This window comes from Lynx rufus, unplaced genomic scaffold (assembly GCF_022079265.1).
Source record: "Lynx rufus isolate CCGP_SWC_20201006 ecotype Redwood Valley unplaced genomic scaffold, mLynRuf1.p SCAF_3, whole genome shotgun sequence".
Lineage (NCBI taxonomy): Eukaryota > Metazoa > Chordata > Mammalia > Carnivora > Felidae > Lynx > Lynx rufus.
Genome location: NW_025814845.1, coordinates 162819485 through 162834371, shown reverse-complemented (window position 1 = coordinate 162834371; position 14887 = coordinate 162819485). Strand labels below are relative to the sequence as shown.

The following is a 14887-nucleotide window of genomic DNA, read 5'->3' as shown; positions in this document are numbered from 1 at the left end:
TTTTATGCCCTCTTATATTTATAAGGCTGGAAAGAAATGATAGATCGGTAGTTCTGACATTCTCCAAAAAGACTACCAATGGAAGCAACTGTGTAGGTTTATACTCAAAGGCCAGAGTTTATAGCAAATTATACCAGCAATAATAAAAAAGAACCAACTGACTGAAGCAAAGATTAAACTATTTGTGAATACTTTATTGTTGTAATTCTACTGTATACTGCTTATTAAATGTAAAAGATGTGGAAAATTTAATTTATTTGCACTTTCATCAGAGACTGACTGTTATGTGCTACAGAAGCACTGTGATAGACAGTGAGCATGAGAAGATGAAAGTCCATCTAGTTCCTGGCTTAATGCATTTACGATATTCTAGTGTGAGCGTGCCATTCAAGCAGGCAAGGCTATGACAGACATGCAGTACTCTGCATAAGAGAATATAAAAAGAAGGTCAGTGAACTTATATTGAGTGGGGCAGTGCTGGGGATAGTAAGAGGGATTCAGAAATCCAGAGGTGGTTATTTCTAGGAATAACACTATTTTTAAAAATATCAATTATACATAAAAATTTCTGGGGCGTCTGGGTGGCTCAGTCGGTTAAGCGTCCGACTTCGGCTCAGGTCATGATTTCACGGTCCGTGGGTTCGAGCCCCGCATCGGGCTCTGTGCTGACAGCTCAGAGCCTGGAGCCCGTTTCAGATTCTGTGTCTCCCTCTCTCTGCCCCTCCCCTGTTCATGCTCTGTCTCAAAAATAAATAAACGTTAAAAAAAAATTAAAAAAAAAATTTCTATTTGAACATACTAAATTTGTACGGCGTTTTTGTTGTTGTTGACCAGAGGGAAAAACCCTGTACTCTGAATACTGAGAGGAGTACATTTAAAACACAAAGCCTCAGGGAGCCTGGCTTGCTCAGTCGGAAGAGCATGTGACTCTAGTTCTCAGAGTCGTGAGTTTGAGCCCCACGATGGGTATAGAGGCAACTTAAATGAATAAATAAATACTTAAAAAAAAAAAAATCCTAGCTTCTCTACTCTGTAAATCAAACAAACAAAAACCCCACGAAGTGAATTCCTTAGTTAATAACTACAAATAAACTTCTAATTCCCAGCAGAAGGATTCCAAAACAGACAATGAAGTACTGTCTGGTCCTTTTCACAAGGAACATTAGTAAAAGGAAAACACTGTTGTTTTTTTTTTCTATAACGAATATAATTATAAATTATTTTGACAGAGACCATCAAAAAAAAAAAAAAAGTTATAGCTTTTCTTAACATTGTGAAACTTTTGGACCATGCTCAGTTCACATTAAAACTTACATCTTCTGCTTTTGAGCCTTGATCCTGTAAAGATTTTTGCAGTTCTTCAACTTGTGACTGTACTTCCAGAAGTCTTTGATTCACCAGCCTAGAAATCAAACATATATTAATTTGTCAAGTTCAGACTTACTTATACCTTCTCCCTTGGTTTTCATATTGGTTAGAGACACAGTATAATTAGCAACACAAAGCTAAGATAGTAGTGCAGCTCACTGTTCAGATTATTTTTTGTTTTACTTGAAATTTAAAAAAAAAAGTTTATTTTTGAGAAAGAGTGTTTGTGCATAAGTGAGGGAGGGGCAGAGAGAGGGGTACAGAGGATCCAAAGCAGGCTCCACACTGACAGCAGACAGGGCTCAAACTCATGAACCATGAGACTGTGACCTGAGCAACAAACTCAGACACTTGATGACTGAGCCACCCAGGTGCCCCTTACTTGAAATTTCTATGATGATTTCAAATATGGTATTTTAGTGGACATATCTTGTCATACCAGTATACTTATGCATATCTAATTATCTGAAATTCACTTCAATACATGTTTATTCCCACTATGTGTCATGCACCATGCTCAGCATGGTGTTAAAAGATCCCTGTACTCAAGGAATTTAGTGGGGAAGCAAAATGTTAAAATACAAGATAAATACCTCAACATATCACATAGAGGTACAAAAAAGAATAATGATTGCTCAAAGCAGCAAGAATTAAATCTAATTGTATGGGGGAGTTAGGCTTGACTGAACTGAGACTAGAACAATAAATAAAACACTTAAGTGATTAAGGATGGAAAGGGGATTTAAGACAGAGAATTCATCATGTCCAAAGCACACAGAGATATGAGGGGACACAGTGAGTTCAAAAATGGCATGTCTAGAGCCTACTTAAAATTTAAAAAAAAATTCTATTTTTTTCAATGTTTATTTATTTTTGAGAGAGAGAGAGAGAGAGAGACAGAGTGCGAGCAGGGGGAGGGGCCATGAGAAAGGGAGACACATAATCCAAAGTAGGCTCCAGGTTCTGAGCTGTCAACATAGAGCTGGACGTGGGGCTCCAACTCACAAACCATCAGATCATGATCATGACCTGAGCCAAAGTCAGATGCTTAACTGACTGAGCCACCCCGGTGTCCCCCTCCCCAATATTGTTTAAGTATGGGGGTATCATTCAGTTGGTACTGTGTGTGACTCTTGATCTCAGGGTTGTGAGTTAAGCCCCACATTAGATCTGGAGTCTACTTAAAATTAAAATTAAAATTAAAATTAAAATTAAAATAGGTAAAGTTAAAATTAAAATAGATAATAAAAAAAATTCCTTAAGAATGGCATATCTATGAGGGGAACAATGGCTAGATGAAACCAGAGAAGAGGAGAGGTTGTTGAGTACAGCCTTACATGAAATGTGTATTTAGAACTTATCCTATGATCTGGCCTAAAATCTGGCTGAATAACTCTGCCTTTAAGAATGTTGATTCTGGACCTCATACATCCTCTAAGTCATTATGATGCAACACTCAGTATACCAGCCTGGTTCTCTAGGTCTTGGGATTCCTCCCTGGAATCTTTGAAGGATTGCCAGAGGGTGAGACTTAATCAAAAATAGTTTACAAAGATAACATTGATTTAAGGATGGAAGATGTTATTAAAAAGGTCAAAGTGAAGGCATGAAGACCGGAAGGAGACTACTACAATTATTACTAAATATGCCTGAAAGAGGAGGGAACAAGGATGAAATATATCTAAAAGACAAAAGAATACAAGGATTAAAAAATAACACTCAGAATTCTGGTTTGAGCTTTTGGAAAACATTTACTGAGAAGGAGAATATAGGAGAAGCAGGTTGCTAAATGAAGGTAAGCTCATTTTGTAGTTGTTGAAAATGCAGCACCTTGAGTTATCTGTCAAACAGCTGTATCTCTGCATCTGAAGCACAAAGAGAAATCTGACTTGAAAAGATAGACGTGAGAGCCATTTGGAGTTAACAGAAGACTTGAACAAAAATATCGATTAGAAAGAATGTAAAAAAGAGTAGAAAAGAGGAACAAAGATGGTCCATGGCAGATCACCAACCAGAGGGTAGTAAGAGGAACATCACCCTGAAGAGAAGTAGGAGAAACATAAGAGAGGTATTTTAACTGAAATTTTAAAAAGTTTAAGGAAGGGGAGGATGATCAACAGCAATGAATACAACAGACACGAGGAAAGATAAAATTTTGAATGCTCCCACTGGATTGGCCATTTATAAGATGACTGGTTATTTTAGTAGGAAATACTTTAGTGGAATGGTAGAAGCCAGACTATCTCAAATTAAGGACAAAACAGGGCAATGAACATTTAGAATCTAAACAGCCAGAAAATTCAATAAGCATTTTTTTTTTTTTTACTAAACAAACTGTAAGAAATTCTTCCCATAAATGTTACAGTTCTATAATTAGTGACAATCACATTGAAAATTCAATCAAATCTATGATAATAACTAATGTTTTTCACATCAAGGAACAGAAAATCTAGGTGCTATTTATTTATTTTATTTATTTTCTTAAAGTTTATTTATTTTGGGGGGGGAAGGAGCAGAGCAAGAAGGAGAGAAAGAATCCCAAGCAGGCTCCATGCTCCATAACTGTGCAATCACAACCTAAGATCGTGAGATCTTGACCTGAGACCAAGAGTTGGATGCTTTACCAATTGAACCACGCCGGCACCCCTCGGTGTTTTTTAAATAGTGAAGGAATTATCTGAAAATCCATATTCAATATGGGGAGATATACAAATACATTACTAGTGACACTGTAACTTTGTTCAATCTTTTCAGAAAGTAATATGGAAATATATTTCAAACCATTAGAGTATTTCAACCATCCATTTGGCCATTTTTGAAATTATTTAGTCAACAAATACTGTAAGCCTATTAGGCCTTGGTAAATGCCATATATAATAAGTCTACCAAGATGTTCCTTGGAAGTATTTGACACAAATTTTCAGTAATGGGGAATAGACAAGCAAATACCCCAAACATTAATGGGGAATAAACAAACAAAAGTGTGAAGTATTTACACACATACAAGTATGAAGCTATGTAAACATATGAGCTCACCTTTTTTCAAAAAAATGCAAACTTCAAAAAGCCAAAATAAATGAGGACTCTAATACCTACTTCATGGTGCTGTTTAGAAAAGTAAGGTATTATATAGTGTCTAGTGCAGTACCTGTACAGAGCAGGCACTCTATAAGTGTGAATTGCTTCTACTTATTTTCTCCCCCTTCAGAAGTTTAGTTAACATATTAATTAAAATCTATTTACATATAATTTTCAAGGGTGTACAGAAAGAGGATGAGCTTGTAATCACAATATACTCTGGGCAGGAAGGGAACAAGGTCACGTATGCTTTGAGAAAGCTCCCTGAGTGAGGGTCAGCAGGTATTACAGATTTTTAAAATGCCAACTTGCTGAGAAAACTAATTGGAAAGGACTTTGGAGGTTTACTATAAACCTTTCCTTCTGACAGACAATGTACCGGTGCTGAACAAATTGTGTTTAAGTTAAAAGATTCAGTGGAACTCAAGTTTCTTTGTACTAGTCTAATGCTGTATGCTTGTAAGAGATTAAGTTAGAGACAAGGTCATCTACTTACTTATTAAACTCAGTAAGAACTAACTAATCCTGAAGAGAAAAAAATGCTCTGCAGGAGAAAGAAAAAATAAGTTTTGCAAACACGGAAAAAGATAACTTGGCAAGAAAGAGTATGGATGGGGTGCCTGGCTAGCTCAGTCAATGGAGCGTGCAGCTCTTGATCTTGGGTTGTGACTTCAAGCCCCACAGTGGGTATAGAGATTGCTTAAAAATAAAATCTTTTATTTTTATTATTTTTTTTAAATAAAATCTTTTAAAAAAGAAAGGCAGGAAGGGAAGGAAGGGAGGGGGAGAAGAAGGGGAAGGGAAAGGAAGGGAAAGAGAAAGAGGAAGTAAGGAAAGAAGGAAGGAAGGAAGGAAGGAAGGCAGGATTAGATAGAGGCTCTGAATTCAGGCAGCCTGGGTCTAAGCCCAAATTCCCTCACCAATAAAACTTTAATAAAGATAAGACTACATATTTAAAATAAATAGCACAATGTTTGGAACAGACAAAAGCTAATAAACATTAACTGCTATTATTAATATTATTATTGTTATAGGTTACAGATGGTCATACTATAAATGTAAGTTATCAGTACTGTAATTCAGGAAATAGTTCTGCTAGGAAAATGGCAGAGTAGGAGGACCATGACTAAGCTCATTGTGGCCCACAGCTACAACTAGGTAACATTCACATCAGTGTAAATAACCTAGAAAATGACCCAAGGACTGGCAGAACAAACTTCACAACTAAAGGTAGGGAAGAGGTCACATGGAAGAAGGTGGCAAGGGCAAAGCCACAGTCTGGGAGTGAAACAGACCATGACTGTCTGTGGCGGGGAGGGAGCCAGAAAGAGCAGAAAACAGACTTTCAAAATATTTGACTTTGAAAGTTAGAGGGCCCAAATTTTATGAGTTCTTAAAACCAGCAGGACTTAAAGCCTGGAATTTTAAAAACTGGTGAGCTTGGTTCTGGTAGAGACCTGAGTGCATTAGGAAGTGGTGCCCCAGTCTGTAAACAGACAGCATGACCAACAGCAGTGTAAGTAAATACAGCAGAGAACCAGCAGTTTGAGGGCAGATGAGAGGGAGAGTGATTTGTCCATCTCAGAATGTGGCCTAGAGAGACACGGATCACGCAGACACCCCTCCAGGAACAAGGAGCTGGTAGTCACCATTTCCCTTTCCCTGTCCCAGAGCATAAACACACATCACCACTCCTACCTAATTTCTTCGCACCAAGCACTGCTCCTGATGTTCTGCCCTTCCCAGTCATGCTCCCCTTAGTCCCTCCCAGCACTGTAGGTCCCCTTCCCCCAGAAGATAGTGCAAACCCTGCCAACACCACATCTCCCAACCCACATGTTTTGTGGGGCAGGTCTCATTTTCCAAGCACACCATTGCACATTAAAATGCACCCCACCCCTGCTGGGGACCAAACACTGCCCACAATATGCAAAGAGAGCCTCTACAGACAAATGACTGAAGGACAAAAAGGTCAAGACACAACAGCAGGGTACACACAAAAGACTCCTTGAAGTGCCAAGCCCTGGGGAACAGGGGACACTGCACTGCAAGGCACCACAGAACCTCTTCTTCATAAGGCTATTATCATTAAAAGTAAGAGAAGTAGCTGACTTTCTGAACAAAAACAGACACAGAAAACAAAATGAAATGAGAAGACAGAGAAATGTTTCCCAAATGTAAGAACAGGACCACACCACAGCAAGAGACCAAAGCAAAGTAGACACATATAATATGCCTGATAGGGAATTTAAGGTAATGATCATAAAGATATTCACTGGACTTGAGAAAAGCATGGAGGACATCAGTGAGACCCTTAACAAAGAGATAAAAAAATGACTTATCAGAAGGGTGTCTGGGTGGCTCAATCAGTTAAGTATCTGACTCTTGATTTCACGTTAGGTCATTATCTGGAAGGTGGTGGGATCGAGCCCTGTGCGGGGCTCTGTGCTGACAGCATGGAGCCTGCTTGGGATTCTCTCTCAAAATAAACTTTTTTAAAAAAAATGACTAATCAGAGATGAAGTATACAATAAATGAAATTAAAAATACACTTGATGGAATAAATAGCAGGCTAGATGACTTGAAAGACACAGTAATGGGAAATAACCAAGCTAAGCAAACGAGGAAAGAAAATTAAGCAAATGGAGAATAGTCAGAGGGAACTCAGTGACTCCATCAAACATAACATCCACATTATAGGGATCTCAGAAGAAGAAGAGAGAGATAAGGGGGCAGACAATTTATTTGAAGACATAATAGCTGAAAACTTCCCCAATCTGGGGAAGGAAACTAACATCCAGATCCAGGAAGCACAGAGATTCCCCCTAAAATTCAACCCCAAAAAAGTTCACACCAAGACGCATAGTAATATAATGGCAAAAAGCAGAGATAAAGAAAAAAATTTAAAAGCAGTAAGAGAAAAGACAGTTACATAAAGGAAACCCCACAAGGCTATCAGTGGATTTTTTAACAGAAACTTTGCAGGCTAGAAGGGGTGGCATGATATATTTTAAGTGCTGAAAGGGAAAAATCTGCAGCCAAGAATACTCTATCCAGCAAGGCTATCATTCAGAATAGGTGACAGAAAGAGTTTCTCAAACAAAAACTAAAAGAGTTCATGACCACTAAACCAGCCCTATAAGAAATACTGAAGGGGATTCTTTGTAAAGGAAAGATCATAAAGGAATATGAAAAGTAAAAAACACAAAAGTAGGAAAAATAAATGTTTTTATAAAAATCAGTGAAGGGATTCATAAAAGAAAAGGATGCAAAATATGACACTATATACCTAAAACAAGGAGCAGAGGAATAAAGAATGGGTTTAAATTTAAGCGACCATCAACTTAAGATAGACTGCTATATACAGAAGATGTTATATACAAACTTAAAGGTAACCACAAATCAAAAACCAGTAATAAATATGCAAAGAATAAAGAGAAAAGAATCCAAGTATATCACTACAGAAAGCCAATAAATGATGAAAGAGAACAAGGATCAGAGAAAAACTATAGACACAACCACAAAACAAGTAACAAAATGACAACAGACACAAATCTATCAATAATTAATTGAATGTAAATGGACTAAATGCTCCAAAACACACAGGGTGACAGAGTGGATAAAAAAACAAGACTCATCTATATGCTGCCTATAGGAGACTCATTTCACACCTCAAGACACCAGCGATTGAAAGTGAGGGGATAGAGAAACATTCATCATGCAAATGGATGTCAAAAGAAAGCCAGGGAAGCAACACTTCTAAAACACAAAGTAGACTTTATTATTATTATTTTTTTAACGTTTTATTTATTTTGAGACAGGGAGAGACAGAGCATGAACAGGGGAGGGTCAGAGAGAGGGAGACACAGAATCTGAAACAGGCTCCAGGCTCTGAGCTGTCAGCAGAGAGCCCGACGCGGGGCTCGAACTCACGGACCGGAAGATCATGACCTGAGCCGAAGTCGGCCACTTAACCGACTGAGCCACCCAGGCGCCCCACAAGTAGACTTTAAAAGAAAGACTGCAATAAGAGACAGAGAGAGACTATAAGATAATAAAAAAGGGATGATCCAACAAAAGGATATAACAACTGTAAATATTTATGCATGAAACATGGGAACACCCAAATACATAAAACAATTACTAACAAACATAAAGGAACTAATCTGTAGTAATACAATAACAGTAGAGGACTTTAACACCTCACTTCCATCAATGGACAGACCAACCACTTAGAAAATCAAGAAGGAAACAGTGGCTTGAATGACATACTAGACTAGATTTAATATTCAAAACATTCCAAAATAACAGTAAAATATACATTCTTTTCAAGTGCACATGAAACATTCTCCAGAACAGATCACATATTTGGCCACAAAACAAATCTCTTAACCAATTCAACAAAATTGAAGTCATATCATGCATCTTTTCTGAATATAATGCTATGAAACTAGAAATCAACCACAAGAAAAAAATCTGCAAAGAGCATAAATACATGCTACTAAACGATGAATGGGTCAACCAAGAAATCAAAGAAATCAAAACTTAACATGGAAACAAATGAAAATGAAAACACAATAGTCCAAAATCTTTGGGATGCAGCAAAAGTGGTTCTAAGAAGGAAGTTTACGGCAATACAGGCCTACATCAAGAAGAAAAATCTCAAATAAACAATCTAATCGTACCCCTAAAGGAAGTAGAAAAAGAAGAACAAACAAAACCCAAACTCAGCAAGTGGAATGAAATGATAATGATTAGGGCAGATAGAAGTTATATAGAAACTTAAAAAAAAAAAAAAATCCATTAGAACATATCAGTGAAGCCAAAAGCTGGTTCTTTGAAACTATCAACAAATTTGATAAACCTGTAGCCACTTATTACAAAAGAGAGAGGATCCAAATAAATAAAATCACTAATGAAAGAGGAGAAATAATAATGACCATGACAGAAATACAATTTTAACAGTATTATACGAGAAGCCACATGCTAATAAATTGGACAACTTGGAAGAAATGGATAAATTCCTGGAAAACATGTAACCTACCAAAACTAAAGCAGGAATAGAATATTTGAGCAGACCAATTACTAACAATGAAATTAAATCAGTAATCAAAAAACTCCCAAGAAACAAGTCCAGGACCAGATGGCTTCACAGATGAATTTTACCAAACATTTAGAGAAATTAATACCTATCCTTCTCAAACTATTCCAAAAAATACAAGAGAAAGGAAAACTTCCAAATTCATTCCATGAGGCCAGCATCACCCTGATCATACCAAAACCTGATAATGACACCACAAAAAAAGAGAACCATAGGCCAATATCTCTTAGGAATATAGATGCAAAAATCTTCAACAAAGTATCAGGAAACTAAATCCATTAACACATTAAAAACCCTCTGCAAAGTAGATCCACAGGGAGCATACCTCAAGATAATAAAGACCTTATATGAAACATCCACAGCCAACATCATATTCAATGGTGAAAAACAGAGCTTTTCCCCTAAAGTCTGGAACAAGACAAGAATGTCCACTCTCAGTACTTTTATTCAATATAGTACTGAAAATCTGAGCCACACCAATCAGACAACATGAAGAAATAAAAGGCATCCAAATTGGTAAGGAAGAGGTAAAATTCTCACTATTTGCACTTGACATGGTACCACTTATAGAAAACTCCACCAAAAAATGACTAGAACTGATAAAAAAATTCATTCGCAGGATACAAAGTCAAGATACAGAAATCTATTGCATTCCTATACAGTAATAATAGAGCAGCAGAAAAAGAAATTAAGAAAACAATCTCATTTACAACTGCGCCAAAAACAATAAAATATCTAGGAATAAACTTAACCAGAGGTGAAAGACCTGTAAAATGCTGATGAAAGAAATTTAATATGAAGTAAAGAAACGGAGAAACATTTTATGCTCATGGATTGGGAAAAAAAATATTGTTGGGGCGCTTGGGTGGCTCAGTCGGTTAAGTGTCCGACTTTGGCTCATGTCATGATCTTGTGAGATCACGTAGGGCTCTGTGCTGACAGCTCAGAGCCTGGAGCCTGCTTCAGATTCTGTGTCATCCTCTCTCTCTGCCCCCATCCCGACACTCACGCTGTCTCTGTCTCTCAAAAATGAATAAATGTTTAAAAAAATTTTTTTTAAAAGGAAGAACAAACATTGTTAAAATGTCTGTATTATCCAAATCAGTCTACATATTTAATGCAATCCCTATCAAAAATGCCAATAGCATTTTTCATAGAACTAAAAAAAAAATCCTAAAATTTGTATGGAGCCACAGAAGACCTTGAGTAGCCAAAGCAATCTTAAAAAAGAAAAATCTGGAGGTATCACAATTCCAGATTTCAAGTTACATTACAAAACAGCAGTAATTAAAACTTTATGGTACTGGCATAAAAATACACAAAATAGATCAGAAAACTCAGAAATAAACCCACAATTATATGGTCATTTAATCTTCAACAAATGGTGTTGGGAAAAATGGACAGCCACATGCAAAAGAATGAAACTTGACCACTTAAAAAAAATTTTTTTTAATGTTTTTATTTATATTTGAGACAGAGACAGAGAGACAGAGAGAGCATGAGCAGGGGAGGGGCAGAGAAAGGGGGAGACACACAATCTGAAGTGAGATCCAGATTTTGAGCTGTCAGCACAGAGGCTGACGCAAGGCTCGAACTCCCAGAGTGTGAGATCATAACCTGAGCTGAAGTCAGACGCTTAACTGACTGAGCCACCCAGGCACCCAAACCTGACCACTTTCTTATACCATACACAAAAATAAACTCAAAATGGATTAAAGACCTAACTGTGAGACCTGAAACCATAAAAATCCTTGAAGAGAGCACAGGCAGTAATTTTTCTGACATTAGCTGTAGCAACACTTTTGTAGATGCGTCTCCTGAGGCAAAGAAAACAAACTATTGGGACCACATCAAAATAGAAAGTTTGTGCATAGCAAAGCAAACAATCAACAAAACTAAAAGGTAACCTATGGAATGGGAGAAGATATTTTCAGATACCATATCCAATAAAGGGCTAGTATCCAAAATATATAAAGAACGTACACAACTCAACAACCAAAACCCCAAATAGCCCAATTAAAAAATGGGTGGAAAACATAGACATTTATCCAAAGACATACAGATGGCCAACAGACACAGGACAAGATGTTCAACATCACTCATCATTAAGGAAATGCAAATCAAAACTACAATATCATAATGGCTAAAATCAAAGACACAGGAAAAAAGTGTTGGCAAGGAGCTGGAAAAAAAGGAACACTCTTGCACTATTGGTGGGAATGCAAACTGGCACAGCCACTGTGGAAAACAGCATGGAGATTCCTCAAAAATTTTAAAATAGAACTACCTTATGATCCAGTAGTCGCTCTACCAGATATTTACCCCCAAAATACAAAAACACTAATTTAACAGGATACATGTATCCTTATGTTTACTGCAGCATTATTTACAACAGCCAAACCATGTAAGCAGTCCAAGTGTCCATCAAAAGATGAATAGATAAAGATGTATTCACACACACACACATGCACACGCACACTGGAATATTATTTAAGTGTAAAAAAGAATGAAATCTTGCCATTTGCAACAAGATAGAGCTAGAGTATAATATTAAACAAAATAAGTCACTCAGAGAAAGACAAATACCATATGAACTCATTCATATGTAGAATTTAAGAAATAAGAGGTGCCTGGCTGGCTGGCTCAGTGGGTTGGGTGTCTGAACACTTGATTTTGGCTCAGATGATGATCTCACAGTTAGTGGGTTCATGGGTTCAAGCCCTGTGTCGGGCTTGGTGCTGACAGCATGGAGCCTGCTTGGGATTCCCTCTCTCCCTCTCCCTCTGCCCCTCCCCCACTCTCACACACTACCTCTCAAAAATAAATACACATTAAAAAAAAAAAGAATTTAAGAAACAAACGAGCAAAAGAAAGGAAAAAAGAGAGAGACAAAACAAGAAACAGACTCTTAACTATAAGGAACAAACTGATGGTTACTAGAGGGGAGGTGGGTGTGGGGATGGAGTGCACTGATCATAATGAAAAAAATAAAATAAAATGATTTAAAAAAAAGAAACAAACACAATACTAAAGTGTAAACAGCTGTAAATGGCATTGGGACTTGGGAGGCAATCAGTCATCTACAACATGAATGCTGTGTAAATGACAAGTAGTTGTTTTTTTTCTGATCAGAGAAGACCAATGGCCATAAGATCTGTGAGAAACAATGCAAAGCATTATAAAGGAAGTTATGGGTGTTGATTCACTGGAAAAAAATTAGGGTACAGGGAAGACCTTCCTGACTAAAGATGGCTAAAATATAGCCCAGAAGCAAAGGACGATGGAGATGAACACAAGTGCTCTCACCCATGGGGCTGCATGATTGCCAAGCTGCTTTCTGCAAGTCCCTTTTCTCCACTTTTCCTAAGTATTTTAAAAAAGTATTCATTCTCTATGCTCTAAGAATTGATATAAAACTGTCCTCCTTTTTATGCTTTATTATGCTCTAATAATCACCCTGTTATTTATGCTTTTTGCTGATTTTACCACAGCAGCTTTAAAAATCAAACTGCAGGGGTGCCTGGGTGGCTCAGTCGTTTAAGCGTCTGACTTTGTCTCAGGTCATGCTCTTGTGGTTCTTGAGTTCAAGCCCCACTTAGGCTCTGTGCTGACAGAGCCTGGAGCCTGCTTCGGATTCTGTGTCTCCCTCTCTCTCTGCCCCTCCTCTGCTCATGCTGTCTCTCTCTCAAAAATAAATAAACATTTAAATAAATAAATAGACAAATAAATAAATAAATAAATAAATAAATAAATAAATAAAATTAAAGTGCCAAGAAGGGCAGGACATGTAAAATGGTCATAACATTGTTGACTCACACCTGGGAAATGCCCAATCAATCAGGCATAATAAAGAAACTGTAATATCAAGCAAACTATGAAACCATTAATGAAAATGTCAAATCCCTCAAAAATGACATAATATCACAACACTAAGAAAAGGAAAAGACACCATGTTTGGTATCTAAGAAACATTTCCAAAAAGGAAAAGAACTAAAAGACTGTCACAACAAAATATAAATGTAATTCTTTCCAGAGTAAGCTACTGCTGTACAGTTGCTTTGAATGACTACATAATGATTTTCTTGTTAAATTTCCAGATTCTGAATTCTCATAATTGAATTGTTTATAAAATGAATGACTTCTTTTCAGGGTCACAAGAAATAACAGGTTTGAAAAAAAAAAAAGAAAAAAAAACTCTTGTCAATTCAGTTCTGATGGATCCTGTTTTTCTCAAAACTGATCCTTCAACACATTAGCTTATAAAAACAGGGTAAACTGTATTATTCTGATAATGAATAGAACTAAAATTGTGAAAGACTGAATTAATAATCAGACTTTTTTTTAATCTTCTGGTTTTAATTAGTAACTAGAAAGGGAAAAGGGTGGGGGGGTTTGGTATCAGTTTGCTTGAAGAAATAAAGAGGGGAATGCTATTATAAAGAGGCACAACACTTTTATGCAAGTCTATCTGTAAGCAGAAAAATGGATTAAGGTACTCTTAAAATGAAATGGAATAACACATTATCACTACTCAACATACAATCCAAATCTTTGTTTAAGGGAATCAAAATCAAGGAAAACAGAGAAAACCTGTGTCAAAATGCTGTCATCTACATACATCCTTACCTATTCTCTGTCTCCAGTTCATTCTTGCGTAGGTTTGCATCATCCAGAAGACTCTGCAATAAGGCAATTTTTTCATTGTCTGAACCCTCTTGGTTAATTTTTAACATCTTATTCTCATGCTGAAGACGAATAAGTTTCTCCCTGAATGAACAAAAGAAAAGCTGATTATGTAGTACACTGATGCAATATTGTTACCAAAATCCAGCTATTCACAGTTACAGATTTAATGCATAGAACAGAAATGAAAAACAAAATACTGCAAAGAATTTAGCTCTTGTAATTGGCTAAGACATTACATTCAGGTCTTCAGTACTTTCTTTTCAGAATGGATAATCTGAAGATAACAGCATCTCCAAACATCATGACTGTAATGAACGATACTTCAAAATTCTATTTCCTTTTTGGTTTAAATATTTAAGCTGTGAATGAATTTATGTATTTGTTTTTCAGTTCTCATCAAAAAACATAATCTCTAATGCTATGCTCTTGAACTACCAATCACTTGGTGTCAAGACATAACATTCAACAAAGAAAGCCTTCAATATATGCAGTCCACCCATTCCTATAAATATGTGAAATTGTATTCTTGTTAACAAGCCATGTTCTCAGAGCTGCATCTGCTATTCATACTTAAGTTTGCACAATCTTTTCATATCATTAAATATTATACCTTAATGATAAATATAACACTTTAAATGACATGTTAAACAACAT

At 36.6% G+C, this 14887-nt stretch overlaps 1 protein-coding gene across 4 annotated transcripts in view; it reads right to left on the bottom strand.

Moving 5' to 3' along the window:
- Window positions 1-14887, bottom strand: part of HOOK3 (hook microtubule tethering protein 3) — a 131751-nt gene that overhangs the window by 38512 nt on the left and 78352 nt on the right. For all 4 annotated transcript variants that reach the window (XM_047091532.1, XM_047091534.1, XM_047091531.1 and 1 more), the window contains 2 exons: window positions 14174-14314; window positions 1315-1402 (listed from right to left, as the gene is read on the bottom strand). In XM_047091532.1, the coding sequence (XP_046947488.1) occupies window positions 1315-1402; window positions 14174-14314 (229 nt within the window). The remainder of the gene's footprint in view (window positions 1-1314; window positions 1403-14173; window positions 14315-14887) is intronic.